General features: G+C 46.0%; 1 protein-coding gene across 3 annotated transcripts in view; it reads left to right on the top strand.

Annotated features, from left to right (window-relative positions):
• The first annotated feature begins 5323 nt into the window (after positions 1-5323).
• Positions 5324-23018, top strand: part of SRGAP1 (SLIT-ROBO Rho GTPase activating protein 1) — a 149050-nt gene continuing 131355 nt past the window's right edge. Inside the window, exon 1 of one of the 3 annotated variants that reach the window (XM_027456418.3) lies at positions 5324-5530. In XM_027456418.3, the coding sequence (XP_027312219.2) occupies positions 5464-5530 (67 nt within the window). In that variant the 5' untranslated portion in view covers positions 5324-5463. The remainder of the gene's footprint in view (positions 5531-23018) is intronic. The other 2 variants (XR_011807390.1, XM_038183303.2) reach the window with 2 other exon arrangements.

Genomic DNA, 23018 nt, shown 5'->3' on the forward strand with positions numbered 1-23018 from the left:
GAGGAGAACTGGAGTAACAGAGCTTTGAAGGTTCCCAACAGGATGGAAGTAGCCCTACAGAGAACGCAAACCCTGCACCGAGGATGCAATTACCTGGATGTGTCTTCTTGCAAAATGGCAAGACTGCCTCAGTCTCTTCTCATTAAGTGAGAAAGTTATTACCTGGAATTCATTCCTCATAATTACTAACTGGGAAGAGAATAGCAATGCCATATGAGAAAGGATAATATTCTTAATAACAGCAAAAGGCATAGAGAAGCCTCGCCACTTCCCATGTATTAGTTATGTCATTAGTCCTGTTAGTGCCACTCAAAACGAGCAAGTTAACAAGGAAATATTAAACTGCCTCTCATGACAGTAAAGCCAAAGGACTAAATATTGACATAACAATTACTGTTTTAAGTCTCATTAATTTCTTCAAACAAAACAGCAACTGAACTAATTGTGAGAAGGTTTGGGTTTGGTGCTTTTCTTCTTGCTTTACAAGAAATACAATGATTTTTCACGTACCAGACAGTACCAGTCCTCCAGGGCTGAAATCCAACCTTACTCAGACAGAAGGCTCTCTTTCATTTCCAGCCGGTGACTCTACCTGCAAGATTTTTTTTTCTGTGATGTGAACAATTCCCCAGTGGATCCAGAAGTTGTATGCATTTTGTACTGACAGAGCTACCACGTGCACCTGAACATGGCAGGTTTGGCTGCACACACAGTCACGCAGAGATGTATATACATATATATATAGAAGGTTACCTAAGGGTATTTTTCCTGAACCCTCCTTCAGACAGCAGGCCAACGGGATTCCTTGCCAACGTGACTACAAATAGTAAATGAACAAACAGTCTGCAGATGCTTATCTGCGCATTTTAATCAGGAGCAAGGTATTAAAACTAATAACCATATTTCTAATGAACCATTGTTCACATTCAGCGTATTGCTTTCGGGTTTTACAAAGACAATGTTAATCCTGTCTGATAGAAGCCCGGGTTAGGACAGTAAGGAAAACTGGAACAAAATTCATCCTAAAAGAAATATCTAAAATAAGTGAAGTGTGTTGATCATCACCAAGGACATGCCCACAACTCCATTGACTCTGGAGAAGGTTAAATGACACGTTTAGATTAGGCATATGACTTTAGTTGCCTAAATTTAGGTGTGTGAAGCTCACAAAGTGGCCGCTCGGATCACTATGTCCAAAAGTAACCCAGCAATTGCTCAACAAACAAAAACAGTAATCCTAAGAAGTGCATATTAAGCCCCGAGGGTTTGTCTACACATTAAAATGATTACAGATCCTGGTATAGCATTAATTTAAAGCACATTACCAATTCTATGTACTCTGCCTATAGGCACTCCCATGTGAAGTAAGAGTGCCTCTTCTTCCTTTGCTCTGCTTCCAGAAGATGCTGTGCACACAGGCCCTTGCAAGCAAAATGCCGATGCCAGTGATCAGAGTACTGTTCCTGGAAATGAAAGATTAGAGACAGCTTAGCCTCTCATGGATGAGGGAAACACCTTTCCTGGACTGGTGAAGTTCAGGCAGCTTGCGAGCCTCATTTCACTGCTGTGGAGGTCCAGCCGAATCCTTCAGAGCCACTCACTTTCAGGTCAGCCAGGGTGAAGCCCCAGCCCTTCTGCAGGCAGTGACAAACCCCATTATCCCAGATTTTGTCTCCTTGTCTCAGGAGTTCATGAGTGCGGAGCGGCATTAAGCGTTGCACTGATTGCAAGGGAGGAAAAAGCCTTGCTGGTTTTGTATCTTAGATAAGCGACTGATTTTACTACAATAATCTGATTCCCAAGCAAATAGATTTGATTCTATAGAAATGTACATCTTATCAGTGACAAACGTTTGAACAAGCTCGTTGAATGGTGCCTCTTACTGTTTGTTGTGGTGGTGTTTTTTTTCTCAGTAACAATCAAATGTTTCATTCTTTCAGTTAAAGCTTGGTCGTTCATTTAGAGACTTCCTATCCAACTGTAAAATGACTGATTGACTGCAATTATAAAGCGTGATGAATTATTTCTGTCTCCTTTTCAGCCTAAAGAAAATTAGTGTAGGGTTTTGTTGTTTAAGGGGGCTGATGCGTTTCATTATGTGCTCACGGAGAGGTCGGTGATACTACAACAATCAGTTATATGGTCTATTTTTATTAGCAGCACAAGAAAGCAAATACTGTGCAGCTCATCCGTCTGTGTAAATGAAGCACAATAATGAAGTTCTCAAGCAAGCAGAATCCAGCATGCCTGTGTTGTTCCATTTTTGCACCGAGTGCATGAAGTATTGCAGGAACTGCTCTCTGTACAAACACGTTGCTGTTTTATCATACATAATTCAGGATTTCCAATTCCCCGACGGAGTAGATTATCTAACTGCACACTGAGGTGCAGTCCACAAACCCTGCTCCAGTGCCGCACAGCTGCAGTACCCGACTGCCCTGCATTATTGATACAACTCTTTGCAACAACATATGTGCTCTCCATCAGCTTTATCCTAATACTTTTTAAACATCTGCAGAACCCTCCCTGACCAGAGCTGGCTATGCTCTACGTGCCATAATTCAGAGTTTGCAGAACAACCTTGTAGATAAGCCAGCGTTTTCCAACACCATTCATGGATGCACAGAGCTTCATGTAACAAGACTGTTACAGAGCCCTGGCACTTGCTGCTCTTAAAATTGATGGGAAGTCTGCTGGGACCTTTCCGGGAACGGGTCTCAAAAGACGGGAATTTCTGTAATAATCCCTTCTGCCCTGTAAGTCACCTCAAGCCTGACACTGCAGAGCCAGGCAGGGGCTGTTGCTGTGCAATCGCCATCCCCGCGCTGGGATTGCAGGCTGTGTAAATCAGTGCGGAATTGAGTCCGGAGCCTTGAGCTGCCACGAACATCTTCAAAGAAGATTACACCCATGTAATAATGCACAATCCTTTGGCAATCCCTAAAGAAGGGCAGGGAGTGGTAGGGGGGGATGGAAATCAGATTTCTCAGCCAGCTCAGTCCCGGTTGTCCCGGAGGCCAGCCCTAACCCAGGGATCCAGAATAGTGGTCCTGCCACAGACAGGCAGCCCCGAGCCCAGGGGCACAAAGGGACTTGACCGCTGTTCTTCGTCCTCATCAGCTGTGAAAACGCTCTGCTCTGCAAGACTAGGCAAGATTCACAGCTAATCTCTGGTTAGCACCCTGTGTCCCCTGGGAAAGTGGCCTACTGTATTGTAAATCAGCCTGTCCCCAGGCTAACAGATGGACTGGAACAGCCAGGAGGAAAGAAGCAAGCATCAAAGGCTGAGATGAAAATCAGAGTTTGGTGGGATTATGAAGATGATTGCTCTCTTGAGTCAGGGCTTCTTATTCAAGGGATGTAATCTGACCATGCAGCTTGGAGGTAAATTGGCTTCAGACAATAACGTCTTGTGCTAAGATTGTTTTAGGGGATCTGAATTGGGATCAGCAATGAGGAGCTGTGCTGGGAGGGCAAGAGGAAGAGACATAATAAAATTATAGAGTATGGCACATGAAGAGGGGGTAAGGAGAAAGGAATCCTGTAGCATGGGGGAGCATGGTACCTAACAAAGCTGAAAGATGTGTTGCTAAGAGTATGGATATGCTTAACTGCTAGAAAGGTGTGGTAGAGGTGTGGAAGCAAGTAGCTGCTATGCTATGGCAACAGGTTTGTAAGAATTAAATATAAACATAGGCAAGAAAGTCAGCATTAGCACAATAACTGTGCCATTTCCCCCCAAGGGCCAGGTTCCCGTAGCACTAAATCTCAAATCCAGCCAAGTTACTGTGTAGCTGGCTTAAACCTCCCAGCAGCAGATGATCCCAGTGCTCACTCATTTGTCCCAAAGGATCAGGTCCTGGCTGTGTCACGACTAGCTGTCCAGGGCAAGATCTCCAGGTGTTTTATTTCTCTTGACATATTTGGAAACTCTTTGTGAATGCTCTGCAATTTTGCTTAATCACTCCTGGACGTACCTGAAGCCAGCAGAGCCCTCTGTGTCTCCAGAAGTCCCCTACCTGCCTTTAACCTCCTCAGAGCTGACCTCCCTGCAGCTCAAAGTCTGCATCTGCAGCCTCAGAGTTTGACTTTTGGTCTTGACTCCGAGAATGACAGACACATTCTTTGCCTGTCGTAAGAAGCAACCTCCATCACCCTTTGCTTTTCCCTTGTTTTTATTTGTCGTTTTCTTGTCCAAACCCTTCTCAGAGAAGGGTGGAGTTTCAAGGCCATCAGGGGACAGGGAAAGGGGCTGCACAACCTGACCCCTGTCTGGCTCCTTTTGTGAGTACAGGCTCGGAGTACAGGACCTGTGAGAAGTGTGGCTACAGGTTTGGTTAGCTGCTGCGCTCAGCTCCTGGCATGCACGGCATCACCTCAGCCCGTAGAGCTGGCACATCCTCATCTCTGACCCCTTGCTGCTGGCATCGCCTGGGCTGTGTCCCTCCAGGGTGACTCGCCCCGTGCCCCTGCCTGCAGCTCTTCCTGCCCTTCTAGACCATCTTCAGCTTGTCTCTCAAGATTTTCACAAGGACAGCTATGCACGATCGCTTGCTCACTGACTCCATCCTTCTCACACTGATGCCCACCACGGTGATAGTCCCCGTGCGCAGCACTTTGAGGCAGCAAGATTCTGGGTGGCCTCCCGCCCCATTTTGTCTCCTTCCCCCACGAATGGCCCCACAGAGGGGTGCCGACACCCCTGCCCTCCACAGCCAGCCGTGTCCCGAGGGGGCTGCATCTGCCCCTCGGTGCCACCACACCCCCACCCCTGCTCACGGCGGGGCGCTCAGAGGGGCCCGCTGAAGCCGTGCCCTGCCCTCGGGGGAACCGGGGACCCCTCAGGGACCCCCCTGGGGCTCGGCCCCTTCCCTCCTTTCCCTCCCGGGGCCTGCTAGGCCTCTGCCTGCGCTCCCCGCCCCGGCCGGGCAGGGCAGGGCAGGGGGAAGCGGCGCCTCCGGCGTGCGGAGCGAGCGCGGCGGGCGGGCAGCCCGGCAGCCCTCCTCCTCCTCCTCCTCCTCCTCCTCCTCCTCCTCGTCTTCCCTCCTCCTCCTCCTCCTCCTCCTCCTCCTCCCCTCCCACCGCCCGCTCTCTCCTCTCTTCTTCCTCCCCTTCCCCGCGCAGACGGCGCTGCTGGGGCGCAGCCGCGGGGCTCTCGCCTAGCGCCCCCCCCCCCCCCCCAGCCTCGCCCCGCAGCCCCCAGCCCTTCCCCGGCCCCGGCCGCCCCCAGCCCCGCGGCTGCCGCCGGCCCGGCCGTGCCCTGCCCTGCCCGGGGCGATGGTGCCGGCGCCGGGCTTGGTCTGAGCGCCGCCTCCCGCCCCGCCCGGGGCCAGCCGCCCGCCGCCCAGGCGAGTTGCGAGCCCGTCCCGAAACGCCGCCAGCCCTCGTCTCGGGCAGGAGGCGAGCCGAGGAGGAGGAGGAGGAGGAGGAGGAGGAGGAGGAGGGGGAGGAAGCGAGCGGATAATGTCAACCCCGAGCAGATTCAAAAAGGACAAAGAGATCATAGCGGAGTATGAGAGCCAAGTGAAAGGTAAGCGCGGGGCGGCGGCTCCCCGGCGCTGCGGGCCCGGCTCGGCGCCTCCTGCCCCAACTCGGAGCGCGGCCGCCCCCTGCCCCTGCCCCTCGCCCCCCGGCAGTGGCAGCCGTGCCCCTGCCCTGCCCTGCCCTGCCCTGCCCGCCGCCACAGGGACCGTGGCCCCCGCCCAGCCCTGGGCTCGCTGCTGCCGCCGCGCCGGGCTGGTGGCTGGCGGAGCCCGGGGTGGGTGCGAGCCTGAAATGCAGCCCCCAGGGAGCCGTGCCACACCTCAGCTCCGGTTATTAAAAAAAAAAAAAAAAAAAAAGGCGGGGGTGGGTGTGCGCTTCATGCACCTAGGGGGGACCCTCCCTGCGGCCGCCCTGCAGGGTCCCCAGGCAGCCCGGGGGTTTCGGCAGCCCCTGCCCCGGGGGGGGGGGGGGGGGGGGCCGGGGACCTCCGCTGCTCTGAAATCTGCTGACTTTCCGTAATTCACAGGCATTTCTCCTCTTATCTTGACAGCTTGATCTTGCGGGATCGAGTGATGCTTGTGGTTTTGTTGTTGCACTTAAAAGGAAGGAGGTAGTTTTTTGGGGTTTCTTCTTCCTAAGCTCAACTTTTCTTTTTTTTTTTCTTTTTTTTTTCCTGTGAAAAATACCTGTCACTGATGAAAGGCATTGTGGGGCCGGGGTGGGATGTGGGTTTAAAACAAACCAGAGACCTGTCAGACGGATGGGCAGCAGGGACTGAGGGCTCGTGTCGGAGCTGGCAGGCCGAGGTTCGGTGCCCGCCTGAGCCGGGCAGAGCTCGCAGGCTGCCGCTGGGTTCGGAGCCGTCACGCCACCGGAGCATCGCCTCTTCTGCCTCTCAGATTTGTCTTAATCGCCGAGCAGGAGAAACGTCCATAATCTTAATCCCTTTGCAGGGTGTGCAGTCTGTCCTTTGCCGACTTCTGACACGACTGTCACAGGCTCGGTGCCGATTAATTATAGCGAGTGGCTGTATAAGCCATTCTTTTCTTGTGAATAAATAAATAAATAAATAAACGTGTCCTTCAGCTACATGTATTGGCTCATTTCCTCAACAACAAAGATTTAGGTAGCGAGCATCCCTGATAACCAGCCTCTCCTTTGGTGTCATGGTCCCCCAGCATAATTTGCAGGGGGAACTGGTGTTTGTATCCATAGCTGAGCAGGATTCTGACTTGCTTTGCTCCTTTGTGGGGGGCTGTGTCGTGCACGGTCTGGTCCTGACGGCCTCGCTTGAATTGTCGATGAGCAGCTGTTGGGGAAAGTATGCTGGGCGAGAAATTGTAGCCAGGGCTGCTTTTTCTTCAACCCGTATCACTGCAATTGTATCTCAGGTGACAAGAACTCTTTGTATTAAGGCGTAGTTCTGCTCCATGCTAGCTCAGTGATAGCGTATCCAAGTTGTGATAACCATTGTGTGATACCTTCCAAATCCTTTTGATACTGGGCAGTCAAGGGCTAAGGAACCAGTCCTAATTAGCCAGAAAGGTAACTTTAAGGGGCTATAAATGCAGGAACCCGGGTCCCTACATACTGCCTGGTGTTTCACGCGCTTGGATAGAAGAAAGGGTGTGGCCAAAATGCTTTTTCTGCCTGGATTTCTGGGGTTGCAGCCGCTACCGGATTGCTTGCTGCTGACACATTTAGTGTCAGTGAAGGATGGGGGTGACCAGGCAGCAAACTGTCCCTGTGAGGTCCTTGGGACCGGCTCCTGCACCGTGCCGGGTTGTAGCACCGTGTCTATCCCATACCTCGTTGTCAGGTGGCATTGAGCTCGGCATGCAGCGTCATTTTGGAGCCATCCCCCCGACATGTGTGCTTGTAAATCCTGTTGGGAGATGTCTGAATATCCATACTGAAGGAAAAGGGGCCTCTGATGTATATGGCTAGCGGAGTATGCATATGGTGCCATTTTTGGAAATGAGGATTTAAGAGTGTCATTCTTCACATAGCTTTTCTGCTCTTAACTCCTCAAATAGGAAGCAGTCACAGATGTTAATTGTTCTGCCTAGTCCCTGGATGGCTTAAGCTGACCTCTACTCCATGGACTGCTTGGATACTCCTCTAGTAATGCCAGCGTGTTGGCTGTTGCTGTAGCAGGGGTCATCCAGGAACAGCAAGAGCCTGCAGATGTTGCCTGTTTGTCAAGCTGAAGTGGGCATGGTACTTCTGACTTGTGGGCAGAACATCTTACTGCACATCATTTTTCTGTAATATCCATCTTCTTAAGGCTAATTTCTGTCAAGAACTACCCCAACTGGAGAAATAAGGGAATTGTGTTCACTTCCTCCAACATCATATAGAAGGCAGAAGGGTGTTTCTTAAGGATGCCTTGATACTTGAGTTAGATTGGTCTAGATGGATGTCTGTAGCCATTGTTTTGGAGGTTGTAAGGATATTATGACAACACAAGTACCTTAATTTGTAAAGACATGAAGGCGGGTGGGAAGTACTGCTTGGCTCTGTAACTCTTACTAGTTGGAAGTGAGCTATCTCGATGCGCTTCTGTTCCAGTATGACCTTGTTGCTTCGTAATCAACGAGCACCTGCTTCTCAGTAGTGTTTCACTTTTTAATTCAAAAGCTTTAGGAGAGGCATCAAGAGATTGTTTATTGAAGAACATTTTGACAGTTCAGAGGAACGATTTTAATTATTTTTAAAATGACACGGGCAATGTGCAGGCTATATTGGATTACCGAGTAAGATAGCTTCGGGTAATATCTCTGATCATCCACGCTGTCAATTGCATGTGGATTTTTTTGAGGAAAGCAATAATTTTACAGGGCCTCTGAAGTCATTAGAGGTGGATTTCCTTCCAACCCTGTAGCTGAGTGGCGGAAGGGAGTGGTGGTGCGACTAGAGCTAGAGAGGGGAACGTCCTGTTCAAATGAGCAACGGAGGGGTGGCATAGTTGGGAGTTGAGCATTACCCTTCTCGTATGTGATCCTACTTAGATTTACACACAGCACACCTTGGTTCAAAGCTATCCGTTCACTCAGTTGACCATAGTAGCCTATTATTATCACACCTTTTGTATTCTGTGGACCGGCCTGATACGGCTGAGGACTGGGGATGCTGCTCTGTAGCTTTCAGATGATCCAAATGTTAAACTGACATACCTGGCAGACTTCTGAAGACTTGTAGCTGGCATTCAGCGCACAGGAGAAATATGCTTTTCCTAGGTAAGCACTGTGCTCACTGGTTATCTGTGCCTGTCTGTTCAGTGAGGCCCTCGGTATCTTTTGAACTGCTGAGGACCTTTGGAGTTTATCTTTTGTGCTTCCTACCCAACTGAATCTTCAACTGAAGAGGAATAAGAGAAGACCTACTGAGATGTTTCCTTTATCCAACCTTCACTTTTCAGTTGAAAGTGACTGAGTAGGAATATGTTGCCTTTAAAATGCAAATCCAAAAGCAACTTTGTGAAGGGAAACGCTTCTATAGGATCAATACTTATGTGGACATCTTCAGAACGAAATACTTCTATTTTCCACCAGAATCAATTTGTTAGAACTCTGTATTATATAGAATAATTCACTTTTGTGGAAAATAAAAATTCTAGTTTGTGAAACTGAATTTCAACTTGCTCCATATTGAAACAATCTAGAACCGAAATAGGAACAGAAATCTCTTGGAGGAAGGGCTGCATTGTAAAATAGAAGTTGGGTTGAGGTTTTGTAGGTACCTAATGACTAATTGGAAAAAAAAAACTTTGTGATGAAAAATTTGGAATTGAGAATGCCTTGGATGATGTCATAATTCTCATGTTGTATTTTAGAAAATTAATGACAATTTGAAAATTCTGGCCAATTTCCAAAGTTCAAGCTTATCAAGTGTGGTTTGGTAGATTTTTTTTTTCTGATCAAAAAACCTGGCCACAATAACTGTTGTCTTGTTCAGAAAGGATATTGCTTTCCATGTTGCTTTTGAATTTGAGTTAAATGTTAGAGAGAGGCTATGGGAGGGCAGTTCCTTACTTTTTTTTTTTTTTTTCCTTTCTACTTTCTTTCTGCTCTCTGATCCTTCTCTTCAGAGTACAAATCTTCAGTTATCTGGGTAAATATCAATGAGTTTGTAGATGGTTTTGCAGCTGGTAGGAGTATCTGCAGGTTTAAGTAGTTCAGTCATAAACTGAGCATTCTGTATTTTATTTCGTTTTTTATTTTTTTTCAGTGGTAGACAGACACCACAGCCTACTTCCCAAAGATTGTGATTGAAGAACTTCAGAGGTTTGGGCCTCTTAGTCTTTCTAGTAATTAAGGAAAAAATACTTTTTGTGGTACCTGTTTTGAAAACACAGCCAACAGTCAGGAAATAGATTTTTATTTTTTTCCTGGTTTGACCACAGAGTGTAGCTGGTGTCTCCAATTCCTGCAGTGAAACTATTTATTATTTTTCTTGAATTTAAAGGTGGATGAAGTTCTAAGTGCTGTAGCACACATGAAAGGGCAAGCAAAGAATGGATTGTCTGACCAGTATTTCTGGCAATATGGCAATCATAATGCATACTTAATATTTAAGTTTTGTCTATTCCTGCACTTTTTTTTTTTCCCATTACTCTCTAAGAAAGGTTTAATGTGTCTCCGCATCTATAGCAGTTTGGATGCTTTTACGGTTACTTCTTTGGGGCTTTTCCCTTTTACAATTATACTTTCTGTGCAGTTTTAGTGTTGCAGAATAAGGTTCTAAATCATGGTAAGGTTCATTTAATTTCCTGCCATTATCTTTTATTGGTCACTTTTTTATGAACTGAAGTACTGGTTGCTAATAAAATTAAACTTATAGCTTTGAAATGGCTGTGGTGAGACACAATGGGATCTGAATTTCATCTCATTTTCTGCCTCAAACTTTGCTTGGGTTAGCTTCTGCCTTCTGTGCAGCCGGGTTTCCCTGCTGGTCAGTGGTGATGGATGGTAGTGTTGGAAGGAAGCAGGTCAGAGCTGCTGAGGCTGGATAAGAAGTCTCCCGCTGACCATTACACAGCTGATTAGAAATCACTGACCGTGCTGTGATGGTGCTCAGCATGTCAGAGCTCTGCTTTGGACAGGGCTGAATGTGGGGGACACCACAAATGGAGCCGGGCAGGTGTCAAAGCAAGCTCGTGCTTCTCTGGTGGTACTTCTGCCCTTCGTCTCTTTTTCAAGCTGCTGCTACATGTGGTGGATACACTATCCCACATCTAACCTCTCTGGTCTCCATAGGGGAACTTAGTGCTACCTTAACTTGTATTAATCCCTATTAGAGTCTAATCTACTCTTACTGCTTGGCTTTTGTGGAGCAAAATAGGCTTTGGAGCTGGGGAGGGGGGGCTTGCTTTCATTCACGAGTGATTAATATAAACACGTAGTGGGGCTCCTTGCACCCCATGTGCTGCCTCCTCTGCTTTCTGGAGGTTTTATTCTCACAGCAGTGTTTCCTCCATGGCCAGCATCTCCCACCGTGCCAGCTATTGAGCCGACCTTCAGGGACAGCTCTGTGCTTTGCTGTGAGCTGTCTGAGCTGACCACCTATGGCCCAGGCCGGGCCTCCTGGCCCCACTGCTGGTCAGTCCCTGAGCACCCCTTCCTCCTGGGGTTCCTCTGTGCCTTTTGCCACCCCACTTCTCATCTCTCTGAGGGCAAGAGGTGCTGGGGCTGTGTATGTGTGTGGAGGAGGAGAAACATCAGGCCTGGTGGTGGTTGGCGGCTGCGTGGCTGTCAGGCCTGGATGGCGCTTGGTGGTGCCATGACTGGCACGGCTGCTCGCGTGCCACCAGCAGGATGAGGCTGGCAAGTGTTGGGTTTTTGGGGTGAAGCAGCGAGGGAGATGCTGAGAGCATGGGGCTGTGTTCTGGGCAAGAGGCAGGGCTGCCTGTGGAGGAAGTCTGCGCGCTGAGTGGCTGTTATGCTACCAAGACTATGTCTGGCACCAGAACCAAAGGAGTTGGTTATCGCCGCTCTTTTTCCTTTGTTTCCAAGATTTAAACAACCGTAGGCTGTCCTGGCAGTTGGTGTGATGGCTTGGTCCTGCGGGAGTGCTTCGAGGCAAACAATGCACTTTGATCTGTTGTAACGGGAGCGGTGATCCTGAGGCAGAGCTTCCTCAGGAATCTGCTGTGTGCTGCTGCCCGTGGGGTTATCTCTTGGTGGACACGCAGGCATGTCACCAGTTGGTTATGGCCACCTGATAGCTACACGTGGTGTGTCACATCGTACCTGTGCTCTGCCCGGTAATTCATTATGTCCAGGGCAAAATGCTTGTACCCCAGAGCCATTCTCCATGAGCTGGTGTTTAATAACTGGAGAAGGAAAATTTCTTCAGTAGTCCCTTCCCTCTCCACTGCGCATGTGACTATCTCTCAAGCATACACCTGTATCAGTTTCAAGGTGCAGTGTTCGGTCTTGCATCATACAACCAGCTGGAAACCTGGATCTCACCTTAGGAGAAGAATGAGGTGATTGATAAATACTGGGATTGCAGTGGGATTCTCTCTGTGGAAAACACAATGTGACTGTTTCACAAATAACCCCAAGCACACCTCATTCTCTGTTTCCAAGAACACGTTTGCATATGGGCATGGCCACGGCTTGGTTTTGTTCCCTTTTGTCAATGAGTACAGACATTGTCATGAACAGTTCATCTTCCATAGAAGAAAAAGCCACTTGTTTTAGTTCATGGTCAGTGTAACCAAATCATCCCAGCTCTAGGTGCACGTCAATGATACAGGTGTTGCAGGTAGGAACAGTGCCCTTTGTAGCCTTTCACTTAAAACGTTTGGGCAAGAGGACCCAGCCTCCTGCCCCACAAAGAAATCTCTAGGAAATAAGCACCAGCAAGGCTGCTGAGTGCTCTCAGAAGGTGCAGTGCAGAAAGTGTATGCTTTATGACTCGACTCTGCAATAGTGTGTCTGTGAGATGAGCTCGGGATGACCTGTGTCACTAACACGTAACTGTCCACACAGGACAGCACAGCTGACCTGATCTTAATGAGGTCCCCATGAAGGTGTGTGGGTACTTGGATCTTCATTTACCATGATCGTGGTTTTTGGGGTTGGGTGGGGCTGAAGGTTGCTTTTAAGTTAGAGAGGCGAGAGGGGAAGAATGCTGTTTGTGGCTATTATCCTTCTAGGAAAAGTTTCAGTAGAACTTGCTTAGAAGTATGATCAGTTAAAATATCCCTTTAAAATTTGATGTGTTGTCTATTATTGACTGATAAAACCTCTTTGAATTCCCCTTGGAACCTCCTGAGACTTCTTATTACAGGTGTAAAGCGCTGACAAGCAGGCAAGAGAGCTGTACTAGCATATTAACCAAAACATTCTCAAAATATACTAGACTTTTTTTTTAAGATTGTGAAATAGAAGTGAAGTTACAGAAATTATACAAAAATACTACACTTACAGTGTATTATTTCTTGTTAACCATATTGGAAATAAGCAAATGCAGCTGATTTAGCGGATGGTGGCTTCCAGGAAGTCATGATTGCAACCCTGCACCTAATGAGCTGCTCTGGGAACCAGAAATGACTCCTGCACATTCGTGTAAATGGACTGTCCAGACCACTTAACTGACTCAGTGCTTACTCATCTGAATTACTCCACGTGTAGGAACTACCAGCCGGTGCTGTGTTGGCTCAGGAGTCTTCAGGATGCAGCTTTGACTCGTTTCTTCCAAGAAGCTACAAGTGGAGTAGTGCATACTTCTTGCTTTGCTCTGTCCTTGCGTTGAACTAAATAAGGAGATGTGCTGATCCCCTTTCACTTTCCAGCGTACATGCTTTCGTATGGTAAAAGGCATCAGTTGCTGCTGTGCTAGCCAATTCCAAAGTATCTGCTTCCTGAAAATCAGAGGAGTCTGCTCGTGTTTAGAGTACAGCAGAAGTCTAATAAGATTCAGTGATAGCTCTTGTATGGCTCTGTTCTTTCAACAACCTGTCTTCTTTCAAGCCTTGCTGCTCTCAGCTTTTCCCCTCTGCCTCTTTTTAAGTGAAGAGAGGATAAACAATCTTAAGTGTTAGGTCAGAGACAAGATTAAAAAAAAATGCATTCATTCAGTACCACGACGAGCAGGCATCTGAACTGAAACTTTCTAACTCAGCAATTAAATTACTGTTTGGGAGGTAGTAAGAACAATGAAAATATTACAATTCAATTACATTCTGCTTTTTTTTTTTTTTTAATTATAGAACAGGAAGACCTAACTTTTTTTTTTTTTTTTATTCTGCTTCCAACCACCTTTAGACTTTCATTGTTAACTTTTTTTTTCTTTTTTTAAAAGAAAACTCTTTTCTTTTCTTTTCTTTTCTTTTTTCTTTTCTTTTCTTTTTTCTTTTCTTTTCTTTTCTTTTCTTTTTTCTTTTCTTTTCTTTTCTTTTCTTTTCTTTTCTTTTCTTTTCTTTTCTTTTCTTTTCTTTTCTTTTCTTTTCTTTTCTTTTCTTTTCTTTTCTTTTCTTTTCTTTTCTTTTCTTTTCTAAAGAAAAAAAAAAGTGACTTTTGTCCAGGAAATAATCTGTCAGGAAAGATTGTATGACAGAATTGCCTTTGGTAACAGCAGACTGGTCCTGGTGATCCACACACAGTCCTTTCCTTAAGGTTTTATATTCCTAGTAGTTAGGGGTGCTGAGTTAGAGAGCTCTGTAGTGCATCCATCCATAGGTGCCCTTGCTTGCCAGATGCACTTCAATGCAAGCCGCTGTACCAAAACAGCCTGAGGCCACGCTGAAGGGCTGATAGTTACTCTTACTCCTTTGACAGTGTTTATGGAGGCATTTGGAATGAATACTAAAAAGAAAAAGGTTTTTACCCTTAGTATCCTTACAGGATATTTGACACACCAAGGTTGTTGTAAGTGTTAATGTTTAGGTGGCACAGCGTGCTTTTCCTCTTGCAAGTCCCTAATTTGCTGGTTAGTAGGAATGAAAGCACATAAACTCTTGGCTATAGGTGCCTTGTGCACGTGGCAAATTGGTGTCTCTGCATGTCTGGCGTAAATAATACCAGATCCATGAAGAACCAGCTATGTAATGGAAAGCTACCTTGTTCTGTGTTGCAAGCAGACAGAGATATGTTTAAGTTGATTTTTTTTCCTAACCTATGCTGGCTTTGCTGCCCAGTAGACTACTTGAGGTTAAGAACCAGTGTAATAGGATTGTTTGCATTATGCACCTTCTTAAGGCTGCCTTCATGCCTTGGTGCCCTCCGAATTTCCCAGCAGCAGTGCATACAACTCGTGAGACGCATCACGTCGTGACAGAAAGCCGAAGGGAAGCGTCAGTCTCTCCCAGAACTGCAGCGAAGCGTGGAGCAGGAGCAGATCCTCTGTGCCAGGACGATGGGGAGCACGGTGCGGGCGGTGGGTCCCTCCTGCTGGGGGAGGCCCCTCGGCTGCCACCGATGTCACACGAGCCCTGCCTCGGTTCTTCCCCCGCTGCGAGCGGCCCCGCGCGTCCCTGGCTGAGCTCATCGGATTACAGGCATCTCAGCTGTAATCCTTTAATTGCCAGCCACTTCTGGTGCCATGATGTTGTGGCTATGGGTCAAGCCCTGTGCTGCCTAAGCAGTACTCCTGTCGCTGCCTTGAGCTTTACCTGGAGGAGGGTGTGATACGCTACCCCACATATACGTGACTGTATGGCTTTGTTGAGAAACGAGCAGCCAGGAGCACCTTGAACTGCCCTGTTCCTTGGACCTGACTGAATTTGCTGAGCGGTTTCTTGACTGAAGTCTAGATGGTCAGCTGTCTGTCAACAGACAGCTGCTAAAAACAGAGGTTATAAATCATAGACACACAGAATGGTTTGGGATGGAGAGGACCTTAAAGCCCACCCAGCTCCAACCCCCTGCCATGGCAGGGACACCTCCCACCAGCCCAGGTTGCCCAAAGCCCCATCCAGCCTGGCCTTGAGCACCTCCAGGGATGGGGCATCCACAGCTGCTCTGGGCAGCCTGTGCCAGGGTTTCACCACCTTAAAAGATTTTCCTCCTTATATCTAATCTAAATCTCCCATCTTCTAGTTTAAAGGCACTACTCCTGCCCTATCACTACAATCCCTGACAAAGTCTTTCTCTATCTTTCATTTAAGCCCTCTTGAAATATTGTAAGGCTGCAATAAGGTCTCCCTGGAACTAATAAACTGTGAATGTGAAGTAAAATGTTACTTTTTTAGGTTTCTCTTGAGCCTGAGAGGCTAGGGGGTGAGAGTTGAGGGGTTCATTATTTTTGTATCATTTCTGCTTTGAGATTTGCTGCTTCTGGTGGCTTCTGCCAAGGCTTTAATGCATTATCATAACCATTCTGAATGAAGGCACCTCAGGGAGGCACAATACCTGCTTCTGTGGAGATGTCTCTGGTACTACAAGTAAAGAAAAGTATGAAAAAGTTAATGGCTGAATTGTGGTCAATGAAAAAGTCTGTATTTGAGCAGAGCTCCTGAACCTCTACCTGCAAACTTAGCAGAGCACAGGGAATTGAATACTGAATTGTGTGTGGCTCTGGCTGGCTGTACCCAGACACAGACAAGTGGAGCATGTTTTCCACTTTTATATGTAAAAAAAAATCTAGTAAGATTTTTTTTTTTTTTTTTTAACACAGCTTAGGTCCGTGTCGCTTCCTGGTGGCTGCAGGATGGCCTCTGTGGAGTGAGGGAGGTCTTGGCTCAGGCCTGGACAAGCAGACTTCCAGGCTACCACAGCAGTTTTCGCGCTCTTCCATATGGGCTCCAAGAGGCTTAGGGTGAAAAATGCCCCGTGGGATTAAATCTCTGTGTTTGCTGTTTCAGATGCCATGTTTAGTTCTCCTTTTAGCTGCTGTCTCACTTCAAAGGTGTCCGTGGGTATGTTTATGTGACTGCACATACTGGCCTACATGTTTACTCTGCACACTGTTAGCAGGAGCTATAATTTAAAGCACAGCATCTCGCTAGCAGAGCTCCCCTTATTTATAGATCAGAAGCTGCTTTGCCTTCAGCTGGCAGAGGGAAGAGATAATGCTGGCCCCATCCACGCTGATGTAATCTGAGTGGCCACTAGGGAAGACCTGAAATGTTCAAGTTTCTTTTGATGAACCAGGTAGAGATCCATGTGATGCTGTGGTGTTAGGAGTCTGATCAGTGCAGCCTTCCTAGAGATCAGAGCGTTTACACGAGGAGTCTGCTCTCACATCTTGCTGCCCTGATCTTACCCAAAACCGAGCTTTGAAGCCCAGATCTCCCATCTTGCAAGTAATTGCTCTAAGAATGAGGTAATGGAATATGTGGGGACAAGTCTCCCCCTGTTTTCTTGTCTGTTGAAGCTGTTCTGCCTTTCCCCAGACTTAATGAATATTTAATTATTTACAGAGTGAATATGAATCCATTGCCTGGTGGTTAGAGCAGTCACCGAAGAGATACAGGTTTCACTGTGTATTCCAGCAAGTGTGTATTCCTGCTCTTCTGCTTTTCTAAACAAATGGAAAAGGTGGAGAGGGAGGGAGGGCTGTAAGACTGGCGTATTTGTGTCACCACTCTAAAGCGAGAATACTGATTTTATCAGTCTGGAGGGGGGAAGTATTCAGAGGATACCTTATTCATTCATTACATGCGGTCACTTAGTATGCAAAAACACCCTGACCCTTTCCTTTGTATTGATTTTTAATTTTAATGCCCTGCTAGAGTTAAGGCAATTTTTGGAAGATTGCCTCGGTGAAAAAAAATGTTTGCTCAGAGTTATCTGAAAGGTTTGTAAACGAATGTGTGTTTGCACGAACCTTTGCTCTGATTATTCTTTCTGAAGCACTCGACTCGTACAGCGTATTCAGACATCTGCCACATGGTGATTCTGCTTTCCTGTTGCCCAAGTTGCCAATTCACAACCAGCTTTCACAGCAGTCACCACAATTCTGGAAATATTCCTGATTTATTTCATATCTGCAGAGTGTTTTTGCTTTTTTGAGGGTGGAAGAATTATCTTAACTAATGTTTAAGGAGGAAAGAAGGGGAATGGGTTTGCAGATGTTACTGAGACAAATCTGCAGTTGTTAATCAAAAAAAACCCACAATGTGTTGAGGTTTAGGGGCGAGCTGGTGCAGCTGGAAGAAGAAAAAAACTGAAGAACTCTTTATTGGTTATGACAGCTGATCAGGTTATGTCTGTTGCAGAGCTGTTCCGCAGGACAGCAGGCAGCACCTCAGGCAGACAGGGTGCTTACAGATGTTGGGCTTTACCCAGGTGTATTAACGTGCCTGCTCTTCCCTTGTACTGCTCCAAGTCAGGGTGTTTGAACAGCTGTGTGCAAAGTACTGCCGCTAAGAATCAGGCAGGAAGATGGAAATGTCCAAATTCTCTTCTACTTGATTTAAAACGGGGATTTAAGAAGACCATTTGGGTATGTTTCTGAATTTGTACACTGGAGTATTTAGTGTTTGAAAGAACAGTTTGTGTCTTGTTCTCTTCTGCACTCCACCAAGCTGCCAGGTAATTTATCTAGCTATTCATTTGATTACCTTTTTTTAATTGCAATGGAATGATGAATCAAATGAATAGTTAATGCGTTACAAATGCTGTAAGCAAGGAGATGGAATGTGTGTGAAGGCTTACGAAAAAGTTCAGTGCCCTGACTTCATGTGTAATGTGCTATTTTCTGAGTTTTAACATCAGACTTGCAGCACACGTGCGTTTCACATTGTGTGGCTTTCTTCATTGCTTGTGTTACGGTATTTGAAAGTAAATTTAACTCCGGATACTGGTGGTTTTTTTTTAGATGCCATCTCTGAAATCATATTTTTTTCACAGTTTATAAGGTATCAGTAGTATGTGAGACCACGGGATTTACTATGATAGTTACTTCCATTTGGGGAACTTCTGCCTTGCTTCTATGCCTATTTGTAAAATGCTTTGAAAGAGAGATTTTTAAGTTACGACTCACACCTTACGTAGGGCAGCAGGGATTCGGGTCCCTAATTGGGATCATAAGGGTCATTATTCATACAGTGTGTTTATAACATTGGAATTACCCTTTAAATCTCATCTCAGGTGTCTGCAATTTTGGGAAGAAACCTTCTGTAATTCTTGTGCAAGCAGATACATTCTTGTGGAGGAAAAAAAAAATATATATATAAAATATATATATATATTATATGGAGCCTCTCTTTCTCCAAGGCTGGGACAAAACTACACTCTAACTTTGGCAAGTGCATTTAATGTGAAGGGAAGAGAGGTCTTTGTTTCAGGGGACTGAATGCACCGATGAGTTGCTAGGTCTGCAGGAGTTTAGGAGGTTTTCCTTTGCAAGTCTTATTTTTCGGGTAATGGTTAAGATTTCTGTCACCATCTGGTACCTGGTCAGGTCCTGTTTACCTTAGCCTTGTGGTTTCCCAGCTGGTGGCGTGGGCATCACGGAAGCTTTCCCCACACCACTGGGGTGTAGGCTGAGCTGGTGTGTGCTGCTCATACTCCTCCGTGGGGTATAGATGGGTCATTTCTCTCCAAAGAGCCTTGGCTGCAGGAAAGCTTGAGACCTACTGCTGTAAAATTTCAGTCAGTTAAAGCATGAGGCTTTGTACGGCATTCAGTGCTGTGAATAGTTGCTAACGAATGCAGGGCTGGAGGGATGAATGAAGCAGTACTGCTTCTCTAAGCAGCATAGTAGCTGCCGTGTGTGTCCTGTTATGCTCAGCCTTGTTTACTTTATACACATGAATTTGTTGACCTCACCAGGGCTCTTAACCTTCCTAGGGCTACTAATCTCCATAAACGTCTGCAGGATTGGGCTTAATTTTGGCATGGAAATATGCAAATGGAATGAATCAAAGCGTGAGTCATCACTGCAGGCAGTCAAACGTCCTGACCTCGTCCTGCAGCCTCGTGTCAGGCTGAAGCTTGCTCGGGAGCTGGTGGGACCCGACCCATGATTTGGGAATCCTGGTTTTGTAAGTCTAACAGAGAATGTACTGAAACATACGGAGGCATAACGGGAGATACTAAAGCAAATCAAGAACTGTCACCTGATTCAGATGCAACTCTCAAGATAAAATTAATTTAGATTACTGCCGGGATTATGCACACACTACAGCATGTCTCAATAGTGTTCAAGATGCCTTTTGAAAACTGTAACGGAGGTGTTTGAAATTCACTGAATGTTGTTCTTTTTGAGCATCTAGCTCAACTAAGGTATGGTACAATAAACAAACTCACTTTTAAAACTCATTGCAGGCAGTGGATTGGGGAGCTAAGCGATGCGAATCTCGCTTTCCTGCCTGTGCTATAGAATGCAAAAGCACAAACACAGTAAGCACAAGGTTCTTTTTGATACTGTAATCTTTTAAACCTTTGAAATGTTGGTGTGCTTGAAAGGACTTCTAAATCCATCGGATAGCCTGCACTGTCTCATATTGTGTTCAAAATCATAGCAGATAAAGGAAGAGTGATCAGAAAGCTTAATGCAGTCAGAGCGTCACGACCTGTTATGTAAAGCAGCATTTGGCAGGGCCTTCCCAGCTGCTGTAAATGAATGTTAACAGCATTTTATCGGCTGCTTTCTCTGCCTTTATTACATAATCTGAATATTTATGACCCTATTAATATGTTTAGCTGTGAAATTGCAATATTGATGGAATGAACATAGCATGGAAGAGTGAATGAGCAGAATATTTGCATCGGGAACAAAAGTTGGGTAAATATTAAAAAGCTTGGTGCTTGTATTTGAAAGAAGTTTGCTGAATTACTGTGCAGATGTGGCATGCTGTTTCCCTAAACATTTTCACTTTGGTGATGGGATAGCGTTGATAAATATTGTGCGTGTCTGCGTAAAACAGAGATCACTAACCAGGAAGTGGAGATTTGTGTTTGTTTATTTCAAATGCAACCCCCTGAATCCGTAATCATCATACTTTGGAGCCTCGAGCAACCTGTGGACCTTAGGCCAGACCCCATTCGTCAGAATCACCTCTATCTGGAGAGCTGCTCCAGGTAAGATTTTGGAGCAGGACATGGGCCAGTTACTATCACAATTTGATTTTGTGTATTTGGTGACAAAGATCTTCCTTTCTGCCTTGTACCCCACTTTGTGTTGGCTCTAAAACAATTTATTTTGCCATGACCAGGTAGTGTTGTCGTGTGACCTCAAATGCACGCCACATCATTAGGGCACACGTGCACCGTGTTATACGGCTGGATTCTGAGTGCACGTGCTGTCCCGTTACTGACTGCACACCTGGCCTTTACGTGATCGTACTTGGAATATGTGGGGAAGTAAATATGCTTCATCAAGAGATGCACAAGGAGCTGCAAGGTGTTTCCCTTGGGAGCCTCTTAGATTGTAGTATCCCCCAGACAGAGCCAAACCCCACTATTTCAACAGACAGCTGCACATTTCTGACGTTTAGAGGCCGGACACTGCTGTGCTCAGTGGCTCACACTTACAAATGCCACTGGTCTCACGCTTCCTTACCATTCTGCAAGATAAGTAGCTCAGTTGGCTGCCGGCTCAGGTGAGCAGCTTGTCTGTGGAAAGCTGAGCTGGAGAAGCAACTTCAGGTTTTATTTTTAATGGGCTGGGGTTGCTGGTCACTTTTATTTTGCATGCAAATCTGAAGCCTGTCAGAAAGCTGCTGTCCTATGTGTCTTGTCCTCTTGCCACTGAGTACCAGCGGTAAGTTTCTGAGGCATACAGCTGTCGGTGGAAGTCCCGCTTGTTTGCAGCAGTCTCGTAGGTGGTAGCACCAGCTCTGCGGTGTGTTTTTACACTATGCCTATATCTGAGTAACTCCATCTCTTACAGTCTCTAGTTTCACACTCTCCACAACCTCATGAACTGGTACAGGAAGCAGCTGCACACACATGTAAATGTTCAAAATGTTAGAAGGGAAAAGGTAAGTGGGTATAGAGCGTGGAGTGTTAGATTTGAGACCCATAAGGGAGGGCTCTGTGGAGACCTTGTAGTGGCCTTCCAGTACCCAAAGGGGGCCTGCAGGAAAGCTGGGGAGGGACTCTGTCAGGGGGTGTAGCGATAGGACAAGGGGCAAAAGCTTTAAATTAAAAGAGAGGAGATTTAGATTAGATATTCATAACAAATTCTGTACTGTGAGGGTGGTGAGGCCCTGGCACAGGCTGCCCAGAGCAGCTGTGGGTGCCCCATCCCTGGAGGTGCTCAAGGCCAGGCTGGATGGGGCTTTGGGCAACCTGGGCTGGTGGGAGGTGTCCCTGCCATGGCAGGGGGTTGGAGCTGGGTGGGCTTTGAGGCCCCTTCCAACACAAACCATTCCGTGGTTCAGGAAGAAAGTTTAGATTAACGCATTTTTTTAACAGTATTTTGTCCCCAAGCCAGTTGTGTCTACTGTAGGGCTCCAAATAGATCCTCTTCCCGTGAGGGAAATTGAGATTTAAATATGGATTGTTCTTCTGGGCAATAGTGTTGAGCAGTCAAGTAAGGCTCTTAATAGAACAAAGAAACCTGTAATTAGGATAGGAGTTCCAGTTGCATTCTTCTTTGCTTCGTGCAAGAGAAACTTGCATTAACTCAGATAAATAAAAGAATGGATGGGGTGGAGGAAGTTTGGAAAAAGCACATCTGTTTACAAAGTTAAGTGCTGAGTTTACTATAAACCAGTCATTTTTAGTTTGGGAACTCTTAAAATAAGATTCCCCTTCTCCACGTCCCTGAGTATCTAAGTCAAGATATTTAAAGGAAATTACCGTTCCGTGGTTTGGTCTGGGGCTTTACTCACTTTAATTTTTCATACAGTAAATACCTATATGGCAATGTAAAATTAATAGCAGTCTGCTTTTGCTGTTTTGTTTGCATTGTTTTTTGTTTCGTTTTGTTTTGGTTTTGGTCTGTGCATGCTTTGAAATTACATTCCTCTTTTACTCATCTTTGTACTGAGTTTGTGTGAGCTAAATACAATGTCTTTCTTTAAACATGAACAATGACAAATCTTTTCTGGTATTTTCTGAGGGGTATATGTTGTTGCACTGTGTTGCAGAGGTTTTGAAGACCTTTTGCACAACCTCAGCAAATTTTAAAACTGGTAGCATTAAGGAATAATATTTAGTAGATTTAAAGTTTTCTTAATTTATATCTGAAATGACTTTTGGCAAAGGTACCAACTGCAGTCTCCTCTTCCCATCAGACATTGGTAAGAGGAAGCCTTGCAGATGTGAAATAGTTTTTATTTTGCACGTGCTTATCTAATGTTTACTGGCTTAATGTATGCAATTAGACATGGAATAATCTCCTTCTTAAGTTAGTTTTTTTTAAAGGAACACCTTAAAGAGGGTCGCGATGAAGCTTTGGCCATCTGTCCTGTGCCTGTCCTATGCAGTTCAGATGCCAAATCCAACAATGACAAAAAGGCAGCTGTTTTTTGAAGTCATTGGTTCTGCCTCTTGTTTGGGTAGAAGAGCTCTCCGACATGGCTTGAGACGCTCCATTTCCCTAATTACCCCTCTCTTTGGGTGCTTTGCAGCCTCCTGCTTGTTTCTTCCTATCAAGAGAGTGCTTTCCAGAGCAAAATCCATAATGTC

This window comes from Anas platyrhynchos, chromosome 1 (assembly GCF_047663525.1).
Source record: "Anas platyrhynchos isolate ZD024472 breed Pekin duck chromosome 1, IASCAAS_PekinDuck_T2T, whole genome shotgun sequence".
NCBI lineage: Eukaryota > Metazoa > Chordata > Aves > Anseriformes > Anatidae > Anas > Anas platyrhynchos.